The sequence below is a fragment of the Pipra filicauda genome, unplaced genomic scaffold (genome assembly GCF_003945595.2).
Source record: "Pipra filicauda isolate LSUMZ 115617 unplaced genomic scaffold, ASM394559v2 scaffold520_size808073_pilon, whole genome shotgun sequence".
NCBI lineage: Eukaryota > Metazoa > Chordata > Aves > Passeriformes > Pipridae > Pipra > Pipra filicauda.
In genome coordinates, this window is record NW_024104666.1 from 715,513 (window position 1) to 738,514 (window position 23,002).

The window sequence follows — 23,002 nt, forward strand, 5'->3', positions numbered from 1 at the left end:
TCCGGGGCAGAGGGTGGGCCCTGGCACAGGAGAGGGTGTCAGGGGCAGAGGGTGGGCTCTAGGGCAGGACGGAGTGCTCTGTGGGGCAGAAAGTGGGTCTCTGAAGCCGGGGGGGGGGCAGGAAGAGGGGCCCTGGGCAGAGGAGGCGTCCCTGGAGCCGAGGGGGGTCTCAGGGGCAGACGAGGGGTCTCTGTAGCCGAGGGGACGGAGCAACTCCGGGGACGCCGCGGGTCAGGCTGGAGCATCGGTCCCTCCTGTGCCCTCCCGCAGGTGCCCCCAGCGCAGGAGGAGCTCTCGGCCCGGGAGGACCCCGGGGCCGCTCTGGGGGGACCGCGGGGACGTCCCAACCCCGAAACCACTCCCGCAGGTGGGTCCGGCCCCGCCCCCGCCCCGCCTCCTTTAGCGAGCAAAGCCCCGCCCCCTCTGACCCCGCCTCTCTCAGGGCGGAGCCCGAGGAAGCCCCGCCCCGCCGGAGCCGAGCGCGAGCTGGAGCGACACCCCGCGGCCAATCAGACGTCGAGCTCCGCGCCCGCAGCCAATGAGGCGTCGCCGCGGCGGCGGGCGGGGGCGGGGGGGCGTGGCCGGGGGCTCGAGGGCGCGGCCGGGCGGCCAATCAGAATCACGGTGCTGCGGGCCAGCTTCTGAGGGGGGCGGAGGGGCGGGGCCCAGCGCGAGGGGGCGGGGCCGTGTGGCCACACGGCCCCGCCCCCTCGCGCTGGGCCCCGCCCCGGTGCGGAAGATGGCGGCGGGGGCGCGCGGCGGGAGCGCGGCGCTGCGGCGGCTGCGGGGCGGGGGCGCGGCCCCGGGGGGCGCGCGGTGAGTGCGGGGGGACCCGGGGGAACCCAACCCTGACCCATCCCACCCGGCATCCCCCCCAGACCTCCCCCGCACCCCAGCGAGGAGCCGCCTCCCCGCCTCATCATCCCCTATCCCGAGAGCCCCCCCGGACGCCGCGGCACCCCCGGATCCCTCCGAGCCTTGGCGGGGATCCCCGGACACCCCTCGCCTGAGCGCCCTGATCGTGCCTCCCCGGGTCCCGCATCGCCCTCCTGGGCGCCGCATCCTCCACTCGCACCCCGCGACCCCCTGCGCGGGGACCCCTCATCCCTCCCCCGAGAGCCCTCCGGACCCCGCAATCCCCCCTACACCTCGCGGCCCTCCTGGCGGGGACCCCCGGACCCCCACCCCCGAGCCCCCTGATCCCCCTCCGGGCCCCGCATCTTCCTCGAAACCCGCATCCGGACCCCGCGAGCTCCGGGCAGGGGCCTCGCACCCCCGTCCCTGACCGCGCATCCCGCCCCGGACTCCCCATCTCTCGCACCTGCGAGCCCTCGGATCCCGCGGACCCCGGGCGGGGACCCCCGTACTCCCCTCCTCCCAGCCCCCGATTTCCCCCCCGGACCCCGCATCTTCCCCGAAACTCGCATCGCCCTCCCTCGACCCCCGTGCGGGGACCCCGCACTCGCCGCCCCTGAGACCCCGATCTCACCCCGGACCCCACTCCCTCCTCCCCTGAGCCCCCCGGAGCCCACATCCCCCCCGGAGCCCGCGGCCCTGCCGGACCCCCCCGGCGGCCCCCGGGGCGGCCCCGCGGTCGTTGCCTCACGCCGGGGCAAAGGTCCGCCCGCAGCTCGGACCCGGGGCCGAGGGGCCCCCGCTCCCCCCCCGCCGCTGCCCCGGGGGGGCGGCCCCGCGTCCCTCGGCGGGCACAGGGGGTCGGGCTGGGGGGGCTGCCCTCTCATTCCACGCCCCGTTGCCCATGGAGGGGGTCACTGCCGCCAGAGTACCCCTGGCACTGATGGGGAGCTCTGGGGGGCAAGTTGAGGAGCTGCCTCCCTGCCCCATGTGCCCTTGTCCCTTTGTCCCCATGCTCATGGATGGGGTCACTGCCACTGGAGTGGCTCCTGGAACTTAAGGGGGTCCCTGAGATCAGGTTGGGGGGCTGCCCCCTCACCTCATGTCCCCTTGACCACAGAGGGGTCACCACCACTGGAGTAGCCCCTGGGGCTGGGGGGGGGTCCCTGAGGTCAGGTTGGGGACTGACCCTCTTGCCCCATGTCCCCTTGCCCATGGAGGAGGTCACTGCCACTGGAGTGGCTCTTGGAACTGATGGCTCTGGGGGACAAGTTGGGGGCTTCCCCTCTGCCCCATGTGCCCTTGTCCCCTTGCCCATGGAGGGGGTCACTGCCACCAGAGTGGCCCCTGGGGCTGAGGGGGTCCCTGGGGGCAGGTTGGGAGGCTGCCCCCCTTGCCCCGTGTCCCCTTGACCACAGAGGGGTCAGTGCCACTGGAGCAGCCCCTGGGGCCGAGAGGGTTCTGTGGGGGCTGGCTGGGGGAATGCCCCCATCACCCCATGTCCCCTTGTCCCCTTGCTGATGGAGGGGGTCACTGCCACTGGAGTGGCCCCTGGAGCTGAGGGGTGTCCCATGGCGAGCTGCCCCCTCCCCCTTTGTCCCCTTTCCCCTGGAAGGGTCCCCCTCCTGACCTGGGGCTCCCTGAAGGCAGGTTGTGGGGCTGCCCCCCTCTCCCCACATCCCACCTTGGTGTCATTGCCCTGTCGGGGCAGCGTGGCCAAAATCCCTCCGGGTTCTGGGATCCGCCTGGATTCTGGGGGACAGACTGGAACTGCAGACAGACCCCCCGAACTGGGACAGGGCTCCCATCTCCCAGTATGGACTGACTGGAACCCACCGAAGCCCCCCAGGATGGAGGGAGTTCCCCCCAGCTGGACAATGGTGTGGCTGCCCAGGACTGGCAGCGTGGGCTCTGGATCCCGTGTCGCCCTCCAGCCGGTCATTCCCGGTCCCTCCCTGTGCTGCCCCCATGGAGGGGTGTGTGGGGGCTCCCCCTGACCCGCTGTCCCGCAGGGGGTACTCCCAGGAGGCCGAGGGCAGCTGGTTCCGCTCCCTCTTCGTGCACAAGGTGGATCCGCGCAAGGACGCGCACTCCAACCTGCTCTCCAAGAGGGAGACCAGCAACCTCTACAAGATCCAGTGTGAGTGATCCCAGCGGGCTGGGGGGGCACAGAGGGGGGGCTGCCCCCTCCCACCCGGCTCCCCTGCCCTCCTTCCCCCTTTCCCAGCCCCTCTCTCCTCTCCCTGCAGTTCACAACGTGAAGCCGGAATGCCTGGAAACCTACAACAAGCTGACGTGAGCACACGTTGAGGGATATCCCAGTGGGATACTGGGGGGCTGTCCTGGAGCAAAAGGGGTGGGAGGGCTTGTGCAGAGCTCCTCGAGTGCCTGGGTCGATCCATGTCCCTGCTCCCTGCCTCGATCCAAGTTTCCCTGGTTGCCTCCCCCAGAGTGCTGCAGATCCCTCCATGTCCTGGGAGGGCACACAGGGGAGGTTTTTTGGGGTGCTGCCCCCCACCCCACTGCCCCCCCACTGTTCCCCCGCAGAGAGGAGGTGCTGCCCAAGCTCCACTCGGACCCCGACTACCCCTGTGACCTGGTGGGCAACTGGAACACCTGGTATGGCGAGCAGGACCAGGCAGGTGAGGGCGGGTGGGCAGCAGCTCCTGGTGCCAAAGGCAGAGAGCTCAGGTGGGATTTTGGGGTGTTTCCCCCCGTTCCCCACTCCCAACCCCTCTCTGCAGTGCACCTGTGGCGCTTCTCGGGCGGGTACCCGGCGCTCATGGACTGCATGAACAAGCTGAGGCAGAACAAGGTACCAGCGGGGAGGGGGGGTGATACCCCTGTGCCCACCCCCCCAGGGCCCCATGGCCCCCACCCCGACCCCCCCCGGCTGGGGCTGTCCCCAGGAGTACCTGGACTTCCGCAAGGAGAGGAGCCGGATGCTGCTGTCCCGCAGGAACCAGCTGCTCCTGGAGTTCAGCTTCTGGAACGAGCCCCAGCCCCGGCAGGGACCCAACATCTACGAGCTCAGGACCTATAAGCTGAAGGTGGGGGGTCACACTGTGCTTCGGGGTGGTCTCCAGGCTGATGTGCCTGCCCCCTGGGTGGTGTTTTGGGGGGGAAGGCCCCCCTAAATCCCTCCCCCCTTGAGGAGACCCCGGGCTCTGACTGGTTTTTCTCCCCTGCTCCCAGCCAGGGACCATGATTGAATGGGGCAACAACTGGTAAGAGACTGGTTTCCCAGCACCGGTTTCCCAGATTTTCCAAGGTGGGAAAAGGTCCCTCTGGAGCAGGGTGGACCCCTGGGCAGCCCCCCCAGTGTGTCCTGCTCCGTGCCAGGGCTCGGGCCATCAAGTACCGGCAGGAGAACCAGGAGGCAGTCGGGGGGTTCTTCTCCCAGATCGGGGAGCTCTACGTGGTCCATCACCTCTGGGGTAAGGGGGGGACACCTGGGGGGTGGAGGGACGGGCTGGGGGGCTCGGGGTGCCAGTGCCACCCTGTCCCTGCAGCCTACAAGGATCTGCAGTCCCGGGAGGAGACGAGAAACGCAGCCTGGAGGAAGAGGGGCTGGGATGAGAACGTGTATTACACGGGTCAGTGGGACCCCCACCCTGCTCTGGGGACCCCAACCCTGCTCTGGGGACCCCCTTTCCCTGCTGGGCACCCCCACCCTGCTTGGGACCCCTTGCCTGTGCAGGAGACCCCACCTGGCTCTGGGGACCCCCTGCCCTTGCTGGGAACCCCACCTTGCTTTGGGGACCCCAACCCTGCTTTGGGGACCTCCTGCCTGCTCCGGGGACACCCACCCTGCTTTGGAGACCCTATCCTGCTTTGAGGGACCCCATCCTGCTTTGAGGGACCCCATCCTGATTTGGGAATCCCCTGCCCCTGCTGGGGACCCCCACCTGGCTTTGGGGACCCCCACCCAGGTTTGGGGACCTGAGCCCTGCTCTGGGGACCCCCTGCCCTCATCTCTCTCCTGTTTCCCTCCCCAGTCCCGCTGATCCGGACCATGGAATCCCGGATAATGATCCCGCTGAAGATTTCCCCCCTGCAGTGACGGGGGGGCCGTGCCTGGGGGTCTCCCTGCACCCCGAGGGGCTCCCTGCCTGTGCCCCCACCCTGCTGGGGAAGGGCTGGGGGGGCTCTGCACTCCCTCAGCTCCCTGCTGTCCCCCCCTCCCCGTTTTGGGGTGCCCTGTGGGGGCTGAGAGCAGGGAAGGGACAGTGGGGGCCCCCCATCCTGTGGTGGGTGCCCAGGATGGCACTGCCAGGGGGGCTGGGCAGGCTGCAGAGGTGGGGGGGGCTTAATTGCCCCTGGTGGGCCCAGTGGGTGCCTTTGCTGCCAATTAAATATTTAATATGCCAAAGCCTGGGCCCCTCTTGGGGTGGGGATGGGGGGTGCTGGGGGTGCTGCGTCCCCCCTGGCATGGGGGGTGACCCCCAGCCTGCTCTCAGCCAGGGGGCTGCCCTGCCCTGTGCCAGACCCCCACCCGTGGGTGCCATGACACACTGACGACCCCCCAAAGCCCCTGCGTGCCCCCAGTGCTACTGGGAACCTCATCCCATGCCCATGGATACTCCCAAGTGCTACTGGGAACCTCATCCCACACCCATGGATAACCCCAATGCCACTGGAGACCTCATTCCAAGCCCATGGATACTCCCAAGTGTCTCTGGGGACCCCATCCTGTACCCCCCCCTATGGATACCCCCAGTGCCCCCCAAGTCCCTGGATCCCCCCAGTGCCATTAGGGACCCCCTCTCATGCCCCTCCAAGTCCCTGGGTACCCCCAGCATCACTGGGGGCCCCAACCCAACCCCCTCCAAGCCCATGGGTACCCCCAGTGCCACTGGGGACCTCGTCCCATGACCCCCTCCCCCAAACCCATGGACCCCCAGTGTTATTGGGACCCCATCCCAAGCCTCCAAAACCCCATGGATCCCCCCAGAACCACAGGGGACCCCATCCTGTGCCCTCCTCCAGCTCCCGTGTGCCCCCCCGCCCCATCAGAGATCCCACCCCAAACCCAAGGATCCCCCCAGCACCACCGGGGACTCCACCCTGTGGTCCCCCGAGTCCATGGATCCACCCAGTGCTATTGGGGTATTGCCCTCCCCTGCCCTTCCAAGCGTGTGGGTGCCCACAGTGCCACTGAGGACCCCATCCCAAGCCCCCACAAACCCATGGATACCCCCAGTTTTATTGGGACCCCATCCCAAGCCCCCACAAACGCATGGATACCTCCCTCCATCACCGAGGACCCCATCCCGTTGCCTCCCAGCCCCATCACTGATCCCACCCCAAGCTCGTGGATCCCCCTCAGCGCCTCCGGGACCCCCTACCCGAGCCACCCCCATTCCTGCGGGTGCCCTTGTGCCCCAGGAGCCTCCCCAGCCCCACCCGTGGGCCCATCGCGGGGGTCCTGCCCCCCTCCCCCCCGGCTTTATGAATGGGGGCTCTGACCACGCCCCTTCGTTAAAACCACGCCCCTTTGCTGAAGCCACGCCTCCATTCTCGGGGCCACACCCCTCGCTCGCGGTCCTCCAGGGTGGCGGTGCCCGCCAGGGGGCGCTGTAGCAGCCGAGGCCGCGCGCGCCACTGCCGCGCCGCGCTCTCTTGTTTTGTGACGTCACTTCCGGGAGGCTGTGGTGCGTGAGGAGCGCGGTGAGAGCGGGGAGCGAGCGGGACCCCCGAGGGGGCACCGGGACCCCCGGGATGGGGAGCTCCGGGAGGGACAGGGAGCCGGGGTCGGTGTGCAGGGGTGTGAGGAGGGCTTCGGGGAGCGGAGGGTCCCGGGGTTGGTGGTCGGGGGGCGGCTCGGAGGGGCGGAGGGTCCGGGATCGGTGTTCGGGGGGGGCTCAGGGGGAGGGGAGGCCCCGTGCTGGGTTTCTGGGCAGCTCCGGAGGGGCCCAGGGTCCCGGGATTGATGTGCTGGGCTCTGGAGGGTCAGGGGGAGTGAAGGGTCGCGGGTCCGGTGTGCTGGGGGGCTGGGGGGGCTCAGGGGGAGCGGAGAGTCCCGGTTTGGAGGTCTGGGGAGGCTCAGGAGTGGAGGGTGCCGAGTCCGGTGTGCTGGGGGTCTGGGGGGGGCTCAGTGGGAGCGGAGGGTCCCAGGTCTGGGGTTCTGCAGGTCTGGGGGGGGCTCAGTAGAAGGGAAGGGTTCCGGGTGGAGGCGTTTGGGGAGCGGCGGAGGGTCCGGGCCCGCCGTGCTGGGTTTCGGGGTAGGGGAGCCCCGGGATCGCTGTTCTGGGGCCTGCGGGGCTCCGGAGGGGTGGAGGGTCCTGATCCGGGGGTCTGGGCTGGGTTGGAGGAACAGAGACCCCGGATCCGATGTGCTCTGGGGGCTCTGGAGGAGTGGAGGGGCTCGGGGGGCTTGGAGTAGGGGAGGGTCCCGGGTCTGGGGGGGGCTCTGGTGAAGCAGGAGCCCCTGCGTTTGGTGCACGGTGGTCTGGGGGGCTCTGGATGAGGGGTGGGTTCCTTGCCTGGGGGTCTGGGAGGGCTCTAGAGAAGAGGAGGGTCGGCAGTCTGGGTGCTTAGGTGAAGCGCAGCCCCTGGGCCCTTTGTGCTGGGTCTGGGGGCTCCAAAGGGGTTGAGCCCCAGGGCCTGATGTGCTGGGGGTCTGGAGGGCTCAGAGGAGCAGAGACCCCCAGTCCCACAGCGCTGAGGGTCTGGGGGGAGGCTCTGGAGACCCTGTGTCTGGTTGTTGGGGTCTGGGGGGATCAGTGGGGGTGGAGGGTCCTGGTCTGGGTGGGGGGGCTGCGGTGGAGCAGAGACCCCAGACCCTCTGTGCTGCTGGGGCTGGGAGAAGCTGGTGGGAGAAATCCTGGGAGGGGGCGGGAGGCGCAGGGGCTGCCCCAGGATCCTGCAGAGCCCGGGACAGGCTGGGGGAGGGATTCCGGGACAGCCCTGATCCCAGGTGGTTTGTGCCCCCACGGACCCCCCCCCCGTGCCCCTCCCCAGCCCTGCTGCCCCCACCATGTCCTCGGAGTCCAGCAAGAAGAGGAAGCCCAAGGTGATCCGCTCGGATGTGCCACCGGAGGGGAAACGGGGCAAGGGAGACACCGACCAGGTATGGAATGCACAGGGAACAGGGACCTGCCTGCACAGGGATCAGGGATCTTTCCACTCCTGCTCCAGGCTGGCCTCCTGTTTCCCTGAGGGAAAATGGGTTTTCCAGAGCAGCTGTGGCTGCCCCTGGATCCTTGGAAGTGTCCCAGGCCAGGTTGGACGGGGCTTGGAGCAACCTGGGCTGGTGGGAGGTGTCCCTGCCCATGGCAGGGGGTGGGATGGAATGAGCTTTAAGATCTATTCCCACACCAGGTCCATGAGAACACCTGGAGAAGAGAAGGCTCCATGGACACCCTGGAGCTCCTTCCAGGCCCTAAAGGGGCTCCAGGAGAGCTGGAGAGAGACTTGGGACATGGGATGGAGGGACAGGACACAGGGAATGGCTTCCCACTGCCAGAGGGCAGGATTAGATGGGATACTGGGAAGGAATCCTTCCCTGGAGGGTGGGGAGGCCCTGGCACAGGTTGCCCAGAAAAGCTGTGGCTGCCCCTGGATCCCTGGAAGTGTCCAAGGCCAGGTTGGAGCAACCTGGACTAGTGGAAGGTGTCCCTGCCCGTGGAATGTGATGATCTTTAAGGTCCCTCCCAACCAAACCATTTTGGATTTGTGAGACTGTTCCCCAGAGCCTCTGAAACTCCCACTGTGAATTCCTGAGTCCTCTCCATGTGTAAAGCCATGGGATTCACAGGCAGATCCAGGGGCTGTGTCTCCCAGAGCCCTTCCCAGTGGGAGGAATGAGCCATGGACTGTGGTGTTTGTTTCTGCAGGATGTCAGGTACTACAGTGAGGAGAGCGAGGTGGATCTGCGGGACCCCATCAAGGACTACGAGCTCTACAGGGAGACCTGCCAGGAGCTCCAGAGGCTCATGGCAGAGATCCAGGAGCTGAAGAGCCGGGGGATCAAGGAAAACGTAAGGAGAGGCCTTGGCATGTGGTGGAGTGGGTCTGTCCTTTGGTGTTTTCCCATTAATCCCAGAGGAATGGGAGCAGGAGCTGTGATGTCTCCTGGGGAGAGTCAGGGAAAGGCAGCAGCTTCCCATATTCCTGGGGCAGGGATTGAGCCTTGGAAATGGAACAGCCTCCCTTGTCTTGGGCTCCTGGGACAGGGATGGAGCCCTGGAAATGGAAAGAGCTTCTCTTGTCCCAGGCTGCTGGATCGGGGAAGTGGGAACAGCCTCCCTTGTTCCAGTCTGCTGGGACAGGGATTGAGCCCCTGGAAATGGCCTCCTAGGGCAGGGATTGAGCCCTGGAAAAGGAACAACCTCTCTTGTCCCAGACTCCTGGAGCAGGGATTGAGCCCCGAAGATGGAAGAGCTTCCCATGTCCTGGGCTACCGTGTCAGGATTGAACTCCTGTAAATGGGAACAGCCTCCCTTGTTTTGGACTCCTGGGACACGGATTGAGCCCTGGGAATGGAACAGCCTCCCTTATCCCAGACTCCTGGGACACGGATTGAGCCCTGGGAATGGAACAGCCTCCCTTATCCCAGACTCCTGGGGCAGGGATTGAGCCCTGGGAATGGAACAGCCTCCCTTATCCCAGACTCCTGGGGCAGGGATTGAGCCCTGGGAATGGAACAGCCTCCCTTATCCCAGGCTCCTGGGACACCTGAGTGCTTGAGGCTCAACTACCCCTGTTCCTACCACTGTGAAAACTCCCTGGAGTGATTTCTGAGGAGCCTGGGCCCCCCTCCCAGTTCTTTCCAGCGGGTCCCTGTGATCCGACAGCAGGAGCCTCCCTGGGGAGCCCCAGTGACACAAACGTGACTCCTCGGCAAAGTGTGGAGCCCGTTTTGTGCCGGGACCCGCAGGAATTCCCTGAGTGAAGGGTCTCCCTGGTTCCAGCCATCCCTGCTGATCCCAGCCCCCCTTCCCACCCCCCAGGCCTCGGAGATCGACGAGCGGCGCGTCCAGAGCTGCGTCCACTTCATGACCCTGAAGAAGCTCAACCGCCTGGCCCACATCCGCCTCAAGAAAGGCAGGGACCAGACCCACGAGGTAAAGGGGGCATCCAGGCTGGGATTTAGGGGGAGGTGGGGCTCTCTCTGCTCTGTGAGGAGTTACACACCAGCCAGGTCCAGGGGATTGGGTTGGTGGTTTATCCAGAGATCCGACCCTGGAAAACTCCTGATGGGTGCAGGGGAGCTGTAATTGTAATGGTTCATGAAGGACGGGTGTCTGCCTCTGTTTTGAACATAATGGGGGGTCAGAAAGGCCCATCGGGTGCATAAAGGGGTGTATGATTGCCCTGGAAGCTCTGGAGTTCTTGGAGAGGGGACTCAGTCCGTATGCTTGTCCTGTTCCTTGGCTTTGAAACCTGCCAGGAGGAGAAAAATCAGCCCGATGTCACAGTCTTTGCTTCCCCAGTCCGTAAAAATGTCATTCTTCCCCCAAAAAGATCGTTGCCTAGCCTAAAAGCAGCTGTGCCAAGGTGGTGTGGTGAGGGGGAGGGTGTTGGTGACTCCTGGAAGGCACAGCTCCATCCCTGCTCCGGCCGTGTCCGTGTTCCAGGCCAAGCAGAAGGTGGACGCGTATCACCTGCAGCTCCAGAACCTGCTCTACGAGGTGATGCACCTGCAGAAGGAGATCACCAAGTGCCTGGAGTTCAAGTGAGTTTGGCCAGGGAGCAGAGGGAGCAGCAGTGTCTGGGATGGGGTGGAGGCTTCCAGCGTTTGGGAGCTCTTGCCACGTTGCCTGAGATCCCTGCGGGAGGAGGACAGGTGTTCCAGGTGTCATGGAATCCTGGAATGGTTTGGGTGGGAAGGGACCTCAAAGCCCATCCAGTCCCACCCCCTGCCATGGGATGGGACACCTCCCACCAGCCCAGGTTGCTCCAAGCCCCGTCCAACCTGGCTTTGGACACTTCCAGGGATGGGGCAGCCACAGCTTCTCTGGGCAACCTGTGCCAGGGCCTCCCCACCCTCACAGCCAGGAATTCATTCCCAATATCCTTCTGGCAGTGGGAAGCTATTTCCCCCTGTCCTGTCTCTCCATCCCTTGTCCCCAGTCCCTCTCCAGCTCTCTTGGAGCCCCTTTAGGCACAGACAGTGGAGGTGAAAGCAGGTTCAGCTCACTGATGGGGGTGGTTCACATAGAGAGGTAATTTGGGGCAGGAAGCACCAGTGGAACACTCTCCTGAGGGATACCTTGAGTCCGGCTGTGCTGCAGCACTTCCCACCCTTCCCTGACCTGATCCACCTGTCCCTGCAGGTCCAAACACGAGGAGATCGAGCTGGTGAGCCTGGAGGAGTTCTACAGAGAGGCCCCCCCTGAGATCAGCCGCCCTGCCATCACCCTGGCAGAGCCCCACCAGCAGACCCTGGCCCGGCTCGACTGGGAGCTGGAGCAGCGCAAGAGGTGGGTCAGCAGTGTCCCTGTCCCTGCTCCCTGTCCCTGCTCCCTGTCCATATCCCTGTCTCTGCTCCCTGTCCATGTCTATGTCCCTGTCCCTGCTCCCTGTCCATGTCCCTCCTCCCTGTCCATGTCCCTGCTCCAGGGATCTGGGCAGGCACCTGGAACTGCTGGGTGTCCCTGCTCCCTATCCCTGCTCCAGGCTCTGGACAGACATCTGGAGCTGATGGGTGTCCCTATTCCAGGACTCTGGACAGGCATCCAGAGTTGCTGGATGTCCCTGCTCCCTGTCTCTCCTCCAGGGATCTGGGCAGGCACCCAGAACTTCTGGACGTGCCTATTCAGGGATCTGAGCAGACACCCAGAGGTGCTGAGAGAGCAAACACGGAGGATGAAAGTTCATCCCCCTTGGATCAGTGTGGAACAAGTGACACATCTATTGCTTGGCTGAGCCCTTGGCTCAGGATTCCCTGTGTGTGGAGCTGGGCTTGGTGGGATTCTTTTTCCATAGGTCAGGGAGTTTTCTTTCACTGCCTGATGATCCCTGCAAGGAGCAAAAGGAGCCCAGCCTGGCTTGGCACAGCCTGGAGCTGCTCAGTGTCCCTGCTCCAGGGATCTGGGCAGGCACCTGGAGCTGCTGGGAGAGCAAACAAAGAGGGTGAAGGTTTTCACCTTCACCTGATCCTCTTGGCTCAGTCAGTGTGGAACAAGTGACACATTTATTGTGTGACTGGGAGATTCCCTGTGTGTGGAGCTGGGCTTGGTGTGATCCTTGTTCCACAGGTCAGGGAGTTTTCTTTCATGTCCTGATGATCCCTGTTCTGTCTGCAAGGAGCTGAAGGAGCTGCTGCTGTTTCGTGCCAGGGGTGGAGCTGCCAAACATCCCCCCTGGCACACTGTCCTGGGGCTCAGCTGCTCCCTGACTCTTGCCCCGTGAGAAAAGCAAACATGACCCAGCACTCCTGTGTTTGGAGAGCAGTCAGGCAGCGTCCAGGGCCAGCCTTCTGGAAAGATCCTTCATGGAATGTGCCGGTCGGTGCTGCCTGAGGGCAGCCCGGCAGAGCAGAGCAGTCAGAGGTGCTGGGTGGGTGCTGGGTGACTCCAGCCCCTCGTGCTTCCCCTCTCCCAGACCCTTCCCTCAAACCTGGCTGCTTTTCCCACTGGAGGGCACAGCTGGGATCCCCCAGCTGGCTCTGCCTGAGCCACACACAGTGAAGTGTTCAGCTGGAGACCTATGAGGGTTCTGATTAAAATGATCCTTGCAAACCTCGTGGAGACCCACAGTTAAATAGCTGAGATGCCTTGGAATTCCCAGTCCTCACCCCGTGGTATCCAGGGAATGCCATTGTGCACCTCCCACTGCCGGGGTGGGATGTGGGCTGTCCAGCTGCTCGGGAGCAGGTGCCAGTGGTGCTTTGGGTAATTCCCATGTTGGGGTCATTCACATCCATCCATCCCTTACCTTGGTGCTTTGAGCTGTGCAGCCCCATGGAGCGCTGGATTGGCTTTGGAATCCTCTGCAAGGTGCCTCTGGAGGGAGTGCAGGGATTTCAGTAGCTCTGTTTTGGGGAGGGGTGGGAAAACTGGGCCTCAAATCCTGTGCAGGAGCCTGTTGGGGTGTGTGTTGACCCCCACGAATACAGTTTTGCTTGGAAACAGTTTCCAAGTCCTGCAGTGTCAGGTCTGTCCCCTGTCGGAGGGGGCTTGTCCTGAACAGCTCACTCCCATTCCCAGCTTCCCTGCTCCTGCTGGGAGAGGGCTTGCAGTCAACAGCAATGAGATTTAATGTGTTCTCCCTAAACACAGGGCTTGGAGCATCGTGGTGAGCTTTGATTTTCCTGGGCTTTCTGTGTTAGTTCTTGACCACAGGACATGACAGGAAGGGGAAAAGCCTCTCTGGGAGCTCGGTGGGGTCGTGGCTGGTGTGGGAGCAAAGCTCCACTTGCTGCCCCTTCTCAGAGCACGAGGCTGAGCTTCCCCTCCGTTTCCTTGCTCGTTTTCCATCTCTGCTCAGTTCCTTCCTTCCTCCACTTGCCCTTGGCATTAGGAGCAAGTTGTTTGTCCCGTGTCTGAGCTCTCCTGCAGTGACCTGTGAGAGCTGGGGCCTGTCACCCAGGTGGCTCCTGGCAGGTTTTGCTGCTCTGGCGTGTGGCAGTAACAGAATTCCCACCCCCAGGCTGGCAGAGAAATACAAGGAATGCCTGACCAGCAAGGAGAAGATCCTGAAGGAGATTGAGGTGAAGAAGGAATATCTGAGCAGCCTCCAGCCCCGGCTCAACAGCATCATGCAGGTACCTGAGCTCTGCAGGTGGGGACAAGGTCCTGGGGGCTGAGCTGAGGTCGTGCTCCCAAGGGCAGTGCCTGGGCTGCTTTGGATTTGGATCTGGAGATGTTTCATTCCCACTGGGGGAGGGGCAGCTCCACCTCGTGCCGAGACCCCTCCGGAGCCTCCTTGTTTATGCGGCAATTCCAGAGGAGCCGCTAAATGGGCCTTCCCCTGGAGAGTCCCACGCTGTTCCAGCCCCCTGAGGCTGCCCTGGGAGGGAAGAACAGGAGGAGGAACTGGGTTATTTTCAGCTCCAAAGCTTTCCCAGCCGAGGCCAGGCCAGCCCTTCCCTGGGGCTCGCCGTGCCCGTGGTGTTTAACCCAGTGCTGGCTCCATCTCCCACTGGCTCGGGAGGGGGTGAGGAGGATGAGCTGCTCCCTTCCCAGTGCTGAAGGCCGTCCCTGTCATTCCCAGGCCTCCCTGCCTGTCCAGGAATACCTGTTCATGCCCTTCGACCAGGCCCACAAGCAGTACGAGACCGCCCGGCACCTCCCGCCGCCCCTCTACGTCCTCTTTGTCCAAGCCAGCGCCTACGGACAGGCCTGTGGTGAGCACAGAGGGGGAACACGGCCCTTGGAGAGGGGCTTGGGATCACCCCACGGGCCAGATTTCACTCCTGCTTGCAGGAATCACCGCTCTGGGGGAGTCTTTGCAGCCCATGTGCTGTGGGATTGTGCTGAGCCCGGGTGGCCCCATGGCCAGAGCAGTGAGGCAGCAGCATTTGAAACCTTGTTGGCTCAGCTGCCTGCCTGGGAGAACTGCTTGGGAAGCTCACTTCCCACCCCTTCCCCCCTTCCCAAGGTCGGCAGGGATGTCCCTGCAGCCTGGGAGCTGGCTCAGTGCTGTCCCAGCCTCCCCAGAGCTGTCACCCCGTGGGGTGACACCTCGTGCCACCCGTGGTTGGTGGGGACTCCAGGGCAGGGGATGCTTTTCCCTGGCCTTTCCCACAGATCATCTGGAAGCTTTCATCCTCTCGGGAAGCTTCGTGTGTTGAGGGGCTTTCTGGAGCTTCCTGAGCTAGGAAGGATTCAGTGGAAGGGGTCAGGAATCCCAGTGGGCTGTGTGGATGGAGAGGGATGTGGTGTCACCTGCTGTGATGCTGCTCTGGGAGCAGGGGAACATGGAAGGGCACTGTGGCACTTGGCCACAGCAGGTCCCTGCTCAGAGGCATCCACAGCCGTGGTGACACTGCTCCTCATCCCTGCTTGTGCCAGCCAGACCCCAGTCCCTCCTGGCTCCTGATAAGGGTTTGGCCTCCATGGTTTCCAGGGAGAGCTCCTCAACACCCAGCACTTTCCTTCCTCTGCCCCCATCCTGCCCAGGACATCCAGCCCTGTGGTGACCCCACGGAACCTTCCAGACAACTGCTCTTCTCACTGACCCTTTCTTGGAGATTTCCCTGGCAGGAAGCAGGAGTTTTGGGGGCAGGGCTACCCTGCTAGGTGCCTTTCCCAGCAGAAGGGTGATCCCTAGCCCAGTCCTCCTGTGTCCCCTGCAGACAAGAAGCTGGTGGTGGCCATCGAAGGGAGTGTGGAGGAGGCCAAGGCCCTGTACAAGCCCCCCGAGGACTCGCAGGGTGAGTTTGGGGGTTGACTGGGGGACATGTTCCTGCATGTCTGCAGTTCCTGAGCCCCTGCTTTTGCTGGGAGAGGGATGTCTGGGGGAGCATCCCTTGGAGAAGGGGCTGGTGGGGGGAGAACTGAGCCCTGGCTGGTCCCTGCTCACCCCCCTCTCTCTGTGCAGACGACGAGAGCGACTCGGACGCGGAGGAGGAGCAGACCACGGTGAGGGACAGCTCTGGGTCCTGCTGCCTCGGGATCCTGGGACCTGCTGGGAGAGCTGGGCCTGGGTGGGGCTGGGAGCTGGTGCTGCACGCCATGAGTGTGTGTGGAGGGGCACTGGTGTTAAATCCAGACGTTTCTCAGCAGGAGGGAGGTGCCATTTCCCAGTTTCTGTCCTAAATGCAGGAGAGCCGGGGTGCAAAGCTGCTCCAGTGTGTCCCACCACACTCACATCCCAGATGGAGCTGCTCCACTTTGTATAAATAGCCTGAGGGCAGGGAGCTGGTGTCCAACAGGGAGGGATCTGTGACCATCCCCTGCCAAAAGCATTCTCTGCACCAGGGGTTGTTCAGCACTCCCTCGAGGAAGTGCTCATCCTGCAGATAATTCCTGCTGGATGCTGGGGAGAGGCTGGAGGTGCTGGTTGCCCCCAACATCAAAGCCTGAGGGGGGTCTGGGCCTCCACTCCCACCACGTGGCAGAGCACTGGGTGTATTGGGCTGTTCCTGGGGGGAAGAGAAAAGGGAAGGGTCTTGTGTGCAGGGAAGGGAACGGAGCTGGGAAGGGGCTGGAGCAGCAGGAGCAGCTGAGGGAGCTGGGGGGGCTCAGCCTGGAGAAAAGGAGGCTCAGGGGGACCTTCTGGCTCTGCAAGTCCCTGACAGGAGGGGGGAGCCAGGGGGGGGGTCGGGCTCTGCTCCCAGGGAACAAGGGACAGGAGGAGAGGGAACGGCCTCCAGCTGTGCCAGGGGAGGCTCAGGTTGGATATTGGGAAAATTTCTTCCTGGAAAGGGTTGTCCAGCCCTGGCACAGCTGCCCAGGGCAGGGGTGGAGTCCCCATCCCTGAGGGGGATTTAAAATCCCTATGGATGTGGCACTTGGGGACATGGGTCAGTGGTGGCCTTGGCAGTGCTGGGGAAGGGTTGGACTCGATGATCCGAAGGATCTTTCCCAACCTGAACAGTTCTGTGATTCTGGGACCTGCCCCTTGCAGTGGGGAAGCTCTTGGGGCCAGCAGGCCCTTGGCTCTGTGTCCCAGGGGTGGGGATGGTCCTGGGAGCTGAAGGAACGACAGGAACCAGAGCTGGGCGAGGGTTTCCTGCTGCCCTCCCTCCCCGGGGCAGCTCTGGGGCTGTGGCACCAGGATTTTGGGGGACTGAAGGAGAAGGAAAGAGCAGCGGGGTGGGAAGGGGGGGTCCCTGGGCTGGGGAGGAGCAGGAGAAGGCTCTGAGAGCTGTTCCTCCCCCAGAAGCGGCGCAGGCCCACCCTGGGGGTGCAGCTGGATGACAAGCGCAAGGAGATGCTCAAGAGACACCCCCTGTCCGTCACCATCGACCTCAAGTGCAAAGGTGAGGGCTCAGGGACAGCCCAGCAGCACCCTGGGGTCCTCAGGGAGAGCTGGGGGTGTGCAGGGGTTTTCCTGAGCCTTCCATGGTGGTCCATCAGCTCTGCCTTCCCGAGCTCAGGGGGTGACCTTGCCCTGGAGCTCCTCCATCCAGTTGGGAGCTTCCCTCTTCTCGTGGGGTCTTGGGCCTGGCAGACACCTCCTGGGAAGTGCTGGTGGGATTGTGCCGGGGTTCCAGTGGGTCCAGTTGCTCCCACACTGCCCCTCTGCCCTGGCTGTCCCAGCAGAGGGGGGGGTGTCCCACCAATGCTCTCCCTGCTCTGGCCCAGATGAGAATGTGCTGCACCTCACCTTCCACTACCTGATGAACCTCAACGTCATGACCGTGAAGGCCAAGGTCACCACGGCCATGGAGATGACCACGGCCATCAGCGCTGGGTAAGGGGGGCTGGGGGGCTCCAACCTGGGGCTCGGGGGGCCTGTGGGATCCAGGAGCCCTGCACAGCCTGGGGATCATGGGGCAGGGATCCTGTGGGATCCAGGAGCCCTGCACAGCCTGGGGATCATGGGGCAGGGATCCTGTGGGATCCAGGAGCCCTGCACAGCCTGGGGATCATGAGACAGGGATCCCGTGGGATCCAGGAGCCCTGCACAGCCTGGATCTCATAGGGCAGGGATCCCTCTGCCCTGTGGGATCCAGGAGCCCTGCATAGCCTGGGCACCCTCCTCCTTTTCCTCTGCCATGACAAGCCAGGATCAGGGAGTTTGGGAACCTTTGGCAGAGCTGTCAGGAGCTGGGAAGAGCCTCCCTGCCCCAGGCTGTACCTGGCAGCTCCCTCCCCTGCCTGCTCTGCAGGTCACCTTGTCACAAGCTCTGGACACACAGCTCCTCTCCCTGTGCTCCCCAGAGTCCTCTGGAGCCTGGTTTGGGTGAGGAACAGCTGAAGTGGCAGCTCTGGGAGCCTGCCCAGGGAGCTCCCACAAGCTGCCAGCTCTCCTGTGGCTCTCCCTGGGACGGGAGTAGGTGCCTGAGGAAGAGGGAGATGGGAGAGGCCGGTCTGGACTCACCTGGAAGCAGGTGTTGCCTCCCAGCCCATCCCATGTGCAGCCTCCCTGTCCCCTTGGGGTGCTCTTTTCACTGTAGACTCCCCAAACCCTCTGTGACAGCAGCTCAAGTTCCTGTCCGGGTCGTTCCCTCCCTCCTGCTGCCCTTGGCTGTGTCACCCCAAACCAGGGAGGCTGTGCCTTGAGCCACACCCCAAATCCTGCAGCCCACTGTGCTGGGTCAGGCTTGGGAATACAGTCAGACATGTTTTACTGCCCTGGAGGGAGCAGCCTCCTGGGAAGTTGGTACCCTGTGGTTCCCATCTTCTTCCCAACCAGGGTGGAGACAGATCTTTTGGAGAGGAATTCGGGGAAAGCCCTTCTGGTCCTGAACTCCTGGAGCTCATAATCCCTTTCTCTGGGTTTGGGGCCTCTTAGTGGCCACCCCAGAGAGACATGGAGCCCAGGCTGCTTTTGCCTGACCTCTCCTCTCCTCTCCTCCTGCAGGGACCTGCTGTCCCCAGACTCCCTCCTCAACTGCCTCTACCCAGGAGACCACGGGAGGAAAACCCCCAACCCGGCCAACCAGTTCCAGTTTGACAAAGTGGGGTGAGTGGGGGTGGTTGGGCTGAGTGCCCCACTCCCAGCGTGGCACATCCCTCCCTGGCCTCTCAGGGAGGCTTTGGAAGGGGTGGGACAGGGTGAGGGGATGCTCTGGGGGTGACATGACCCTTCCTTGTTGTCCCCACAGCATCGTGACCTTGAGCGACTACGTGACAGAGCTGGGGCACCCCTACGTGTGGGTGCAGAAGCTGGGAGGCCTGCACTTCCCCAAGGATCAGCCTCAGGCATGGCACACCCCCTCCCCTGTCCCCCACAGCAGCTTTGGGGACGCTCTGGGGACACTCGTGTCCTGTCCTGTCCCCTCAGAGCTGCTCCCAACCCACGGTGGGATGGGGTCCCCACCCCATGATCCCACCATGGCTGGGACGGGCTGGGCTGGGTCTGTGTGTGGGGCACAGAGGGGATGGTCTAAGCCCTGTAAGGGACACCCAGCTGGTGGCTCCTGGGCTGCGGGGTGCCAGTGCCAGTGCCACCCCTCCTGCCCACAGCACACAGTCACTGCCAGTGACAGTGCCACCCCTCCTGCCCACAGCACACAGTCACTGCCAGTGCCAGTGCCACCCCTCCTGCCCACAGCACACAGTCACTGCCAGTGCCAGTGCCACCCCTCCTGCCCACAGCACACAGTCACTGCCAGTGACAGTGCCACCCCTCCTGCCCACAGCACACGGTCACTGCAGACAACTCCCTCAGTGCCAGCCACATGGAGCTGACGGTGAAGCTGCTGCGGAGCCGCCTGCAGTCCCGCCTGGCCCTGCACAAGCAGTTTGCCTCCCTCGGTGAGTGCCAGCCTGCCTGGGCACAGGGGGGCAGGGACAGGGGTCTGCCAGGGTCACCACCCATCCCTGGGCACAGAGGTGCAGTGGCAGGGTCCTGCCGGGCTCCACACCCATCCTTAGGGACAGATCCAGGGGCAGGGTCCTGCTGGCATTCCGACCCATCCTTAGGGTCCTGCTGGACTCCCCACCCATCCCTGGGGACAGGGGATCAGTGGCAGGGACCTGCTGGCATTCCAACCCATCCCTGGGGACAGGGGATCAGTGGCAGGGACCTGCTGGCATTCCAACCCATCCCTGGGGACAGGGGATCAGTGGCAGGGTCCTGCTGGAATTCCAACCCATCCCTGAGGACAGGGATGCAGGGGCAGGGTCCTGCTGGCATTCCTACCCATCTGTGGGGACAAGAGTGCAGTGGCAGGATCCTGTTGGACTCCACAACCATCCTTACGGACAGGAATGCAGTGGCAGGGATCTGCTGGCATTCCCACCCATCGCTGGGGACAGGGGGGCAGTGGCAGGGACCTGTTGGCATTCCCACCCATCGCTGGGGACAGGGGGGCAGTGGCAGGGACCTGTTGGCATTCCCACCCATCCCTGGGGACAGGGGGGCAGTGGCAGGGTCCTCATGCAGGGCAGAGCTGCCTGGTGTCACCTTTAGCATTCCCAGTCGTTCCCTGTGTCCAGGAGGGCAGCAGGGATGAGGGAGCTGCCCTGGGCTGGGGGGGCAGGGGGAGGCTGTGCCCCTCCCAGTGCCCAGCACCCCCTTGGGAATGGCCATCCCAGCACTGGGAAGGGATTTGGGCCGTGCTGGGAGGGGAACTGCACATGACATGTGTCAGGGGTTGTGCAGCCCCGGGATCCAGGGGGATCATGGGATCCAGGGGGATCACAGCCCAGGGATACAAGGGGCTCCTGGGAAAGGGGGATCTCGGCCCGGGGATCAAGGGGGATCATGGGATCCAGGGGGATCACAGCCTGGGGGTGCAATGGGATGACAGGATCCAGGGGGATCTCAGCCCGGGGATCCAGGGGAGTCCCAGCACAGGGATCTAGTGGGATCACATCCTGGGGATCATGGCCTGGGGATCCAAGGGGATCACGTGATCCACTGGGATCGCAACCCAAGAATGCAGTGGGAGCACAGCCCAGGTATCCACTTTGATCACTGGATCCATTGGGATCCCAGCCCAGGCCTCCACTGCTCCTGCTGAGCCCTGGGTGGGGTGTGCAGGGTAAGAAAATCCTGGGTCCTGGTTTGGGGCCTCCCCCCTGCAGGGCAGTGCCAGGACGGTGACAGAGCCTGTGCACGGCACTGCCCCGCTCAGCTGGCCCTGTCCTTGTCCCCAGAGCACGGGGTGGTGCCGGTGTCCAGCGAGTTCCAGCAGCTCTTTCCCACCAAGGTCGTGTCCCGCCTGGTCAAGTGGGCGGCCCTTCCCTTCGAGGCCTATGCTGTAGGTGCCAAACGTGGGGCTGGATCCCTTCCAGCCCCTTTCCAGCCTCTTTCCAGCCCCTTTCCAGCCCCTTTTCCAGGCCTTTTTCCAACCCCCCTCCCAGCCCCTTCCCAGTCCCCTCACAGTCCCTTCCCGTTCCCCTCCCCAGTCCCTCCCCGTCCCTTCCCAGCCCCTCCCACCCCCTCCCCCCCCCTCCCAGCCCCTTTGCAGCCCCTTCCCAGTCCCCTCCCAGCCCCTTCCCAGTCCCCTCCCAGCCCCCTTCCACCCCCTCTCAGCCCCTTTCCAGCCCCTTTCCAGCTCCTTTCCAGCCCCTCCCAGCCCCTTTCCAGCCCCTTTCCTGCCCCCTCCCAGGCCCTTTCCAGTCTCCTTCCAGCCCCTCCCAACCCTCTCTCAGCCCCTCCCAGCCCCTTTCCAGCCCCTTCCAGCCTCTTCCACTCCCTCCCAGCCCTTTTCCATCCCTTTCCAACCCCTTCCCAACCCTTTTCCAGCCCCTTTCCAGCTCCTTCCAGCCCCCTCCCAGGCCTTTCCATCCCTTTCCAACCCCTTCCCAGCCCTTTTCCAGCCCCTTTCCAGCTCCTTCCAGTCCCCTCCCAACCCCCTCCCAGGCCTTTCCAGCCCCTCCCAGCTCCCAGCTGGCCCCAGCTCATTGCTCCTTGGCTGCCCCCAGGAGCTGCCCTACACCAAGGACGTGATCGAGGCCGGCCTGGCTGAGGACACTCACCTCTACTACATGGCCCTGATCGAGAGGGGGACGGGTGAGAGCCTTTCCTGCCCCTGGGAATTCCCACTTCCCATGCCAGACACACCCTCAGGGTGGCTGCTGGGGGTCTGTGTGGGAAATGCCCCTGGTGGGAGGCCCTGGGGCTCTGCATCCCCTCTGCCCCAGGGCAGCTCCTGGGCTGTGCCCTCCTTGGAGGGGTCTTTGGCCCCGGGGGGGTCCTGACTGGCTTTGGGCTCATCTTTGGGGTTCCTTCACCTTCTTGGGCTCCTCCACCTTCTCCTTGGGTTCCTTCACCTTCTCCTTGGGTTCCTTCTCCTTGGGCTCCTCCACTTTTTCGTGCTCCTCTACCCTCTGTTTCTTGGGCTCCTCCACCTTCTTCCTCTTGGGTTCCTTCACCTTCTCCTCCTTGGGCTCCTCCACCTTTTTTCTCCTCCTTGGGCTCCTCCACCTTCTGTTTCTGGGGCTCTTCCACCTTTTTGGGCTCCTGCACCTTCTCCCTCTTGGGTTCCTTCACCTTCTCCTTGGGTTCCTTCACCTTTTTGGGCTCCTCCTCCTTCTCCTTGTGTTCCTCCACCTTCTCCTTGGGTTCCTCCCCCTTTCCCTTCCTGGGGGTGACCCCTGTTCCCTGCTCAGCCAAGCTCCAGGCCGCCGTGGTCCTGAATCCCGGCTATTCCACCCTCCCGCCCGTCTTCAGCCTGTGCCTGAACTGGAAGGGGGAGCGGAACAGCAGCAACGACGACAACATTCGGGTAAGGGGGGGCAGAGGGGCCCTGTTTTGGGGTGTCCCCAGCAGTTCCGTGCCCAGAACAGGGGAGGTGTTGGGCTGAGCTGCTGGGTGGGCACTGGGGTGCAGCAGCGGGGTCTGGGAGTGCGGAGCAGAGATCCAGGCCTGTGCCAACCTCATCCCTGTTTCCCAGGCCATGGAGAGCGAGGTCAACGTGCACTACAAGGAGCTGTGGGGGCCCAAACCGGGCTACCAGCTGCTCACCAACCAGCTGCAGCGCCTGTGCATGGTGCTGGACGTGTACCTGGAGACGGAGCCCCACGATCCCAGCGTGGAGGGGCCCAAGGAATTCCCCCAGGAGAAGATGTGTCTGCGCCTGGTCAGGTGAGAGCCCTGGGGGACGGTGCTGCAGGGACCTTGGTGGCACTGCTGTGCCCTGGTGCCAGCCCTGCAGCCTGTCCTGTGTGGGTCTGCCCCAGGAGCGGGTACCAGGGGGTTCCTGATCCCTCTTCTCCCCTTCCAGGGGTCCCCTGCGCCTGAAGCCCTTCAAGTTCAACTACCCCCAGGGGTTCTTCAGCCATCGCTGAGCCCCCCCTGGGCATCTCTCTGGGATGGGCCTCGTCCCCTCTGCAGGAGGAGTGTCCCCATCCCGCCAGTTTAGCTCCTTTTCCAAGATTTTGGGGTTGGTTTTGTAGCCAAAGGGATTAAACTGAAGCGAAGGAGAAGCGTGTGCGTGTCCCGTGTGTGCGGAGGGCTGGCAGGGGAGGCCTGGGGGGGCTCCAGCAAGGCCTGTGTCCCATCCCCGGGCTCTGACAGCTTTTCCTGGGATGGTGCCTGTCTCCTGCCCTCCCTCCCCACCTCGGGGAGCTGAGGTGGCTGGAGCTGAGATGGCTAAAAATAGCCCTTTTGTGGAGCCCGCACTGCAGCCCCAGCC

At 64.0% G+C, this 23,002-nt stretch overlaps 2 protein-coding genes across 2 annotated transcripts; both read left to right on the forward strand.

The window, feature by feature from the left end:
- Positions 1-739: 739 nt before the first annotated feature.
- Positions 740-5,227, forward strand: NIPSNAP1 (nipsnap homolog 1). The gene is made up of 10 exons (XM_027740881.2): positions 740-816; positions 2,868-2,995; positions 3,105-3,150; positions 3,403-3,497; positions 3,600-3,670; positions 3,765-3,905; positions 4,051-4,082; positions 4,198-4,292; positions 4,368-4,451; positions 4,854-5,227. Exons 1-10 carry the CDS (start codon positions 740-742, stop codon positions 4,916-4,918), a joined length of 834 nt encoding a protein of 277 aa, XP_027596682.1. The 3' UTR covers positions 4,919-5,227.
- A 2,533-nt stretch (positions 5,228-7,760) lies between these two features.
- On the forward strand, positions 7,761-22,790 carry THOC5 (THO complex 5). Its single transcript, XM_027740884.2, has 19 exons — positions 7,761-7,927; positions 8,694-8,837; positions 9,810-9,923; positions 10,437-10,534; positions 11,136-11,282; positions 13,453-13,567; positions 14,017-14,149; positions 15,101-15,178; positions 15,346-15,386; positions 16,630-16,729; positions 17,055-17,163; positions 18,277-18,378; positions 18,521-18,617; positions 19,058-19,172; positions 20,520-20,623; positions 21,291-21,378; positions 21,978-22,093; positions 22,262-22,452; positions 22,592-22,790. The coding sequence occupies exons 1-19, from the start codon at positions 7,835-7,837 to the stop codon at positions 22,653-22,655; spliced, it is 2,049 nt and encodes a 682-aa protein (XP_027596685.2). The 5' UTR covers positions 7,761-7,834; the 3' UTR covers positions 22,656-22,790.
- The last annotated feature ends 212 nt before the right edge of the window (positions 22,791-23,002 follow it).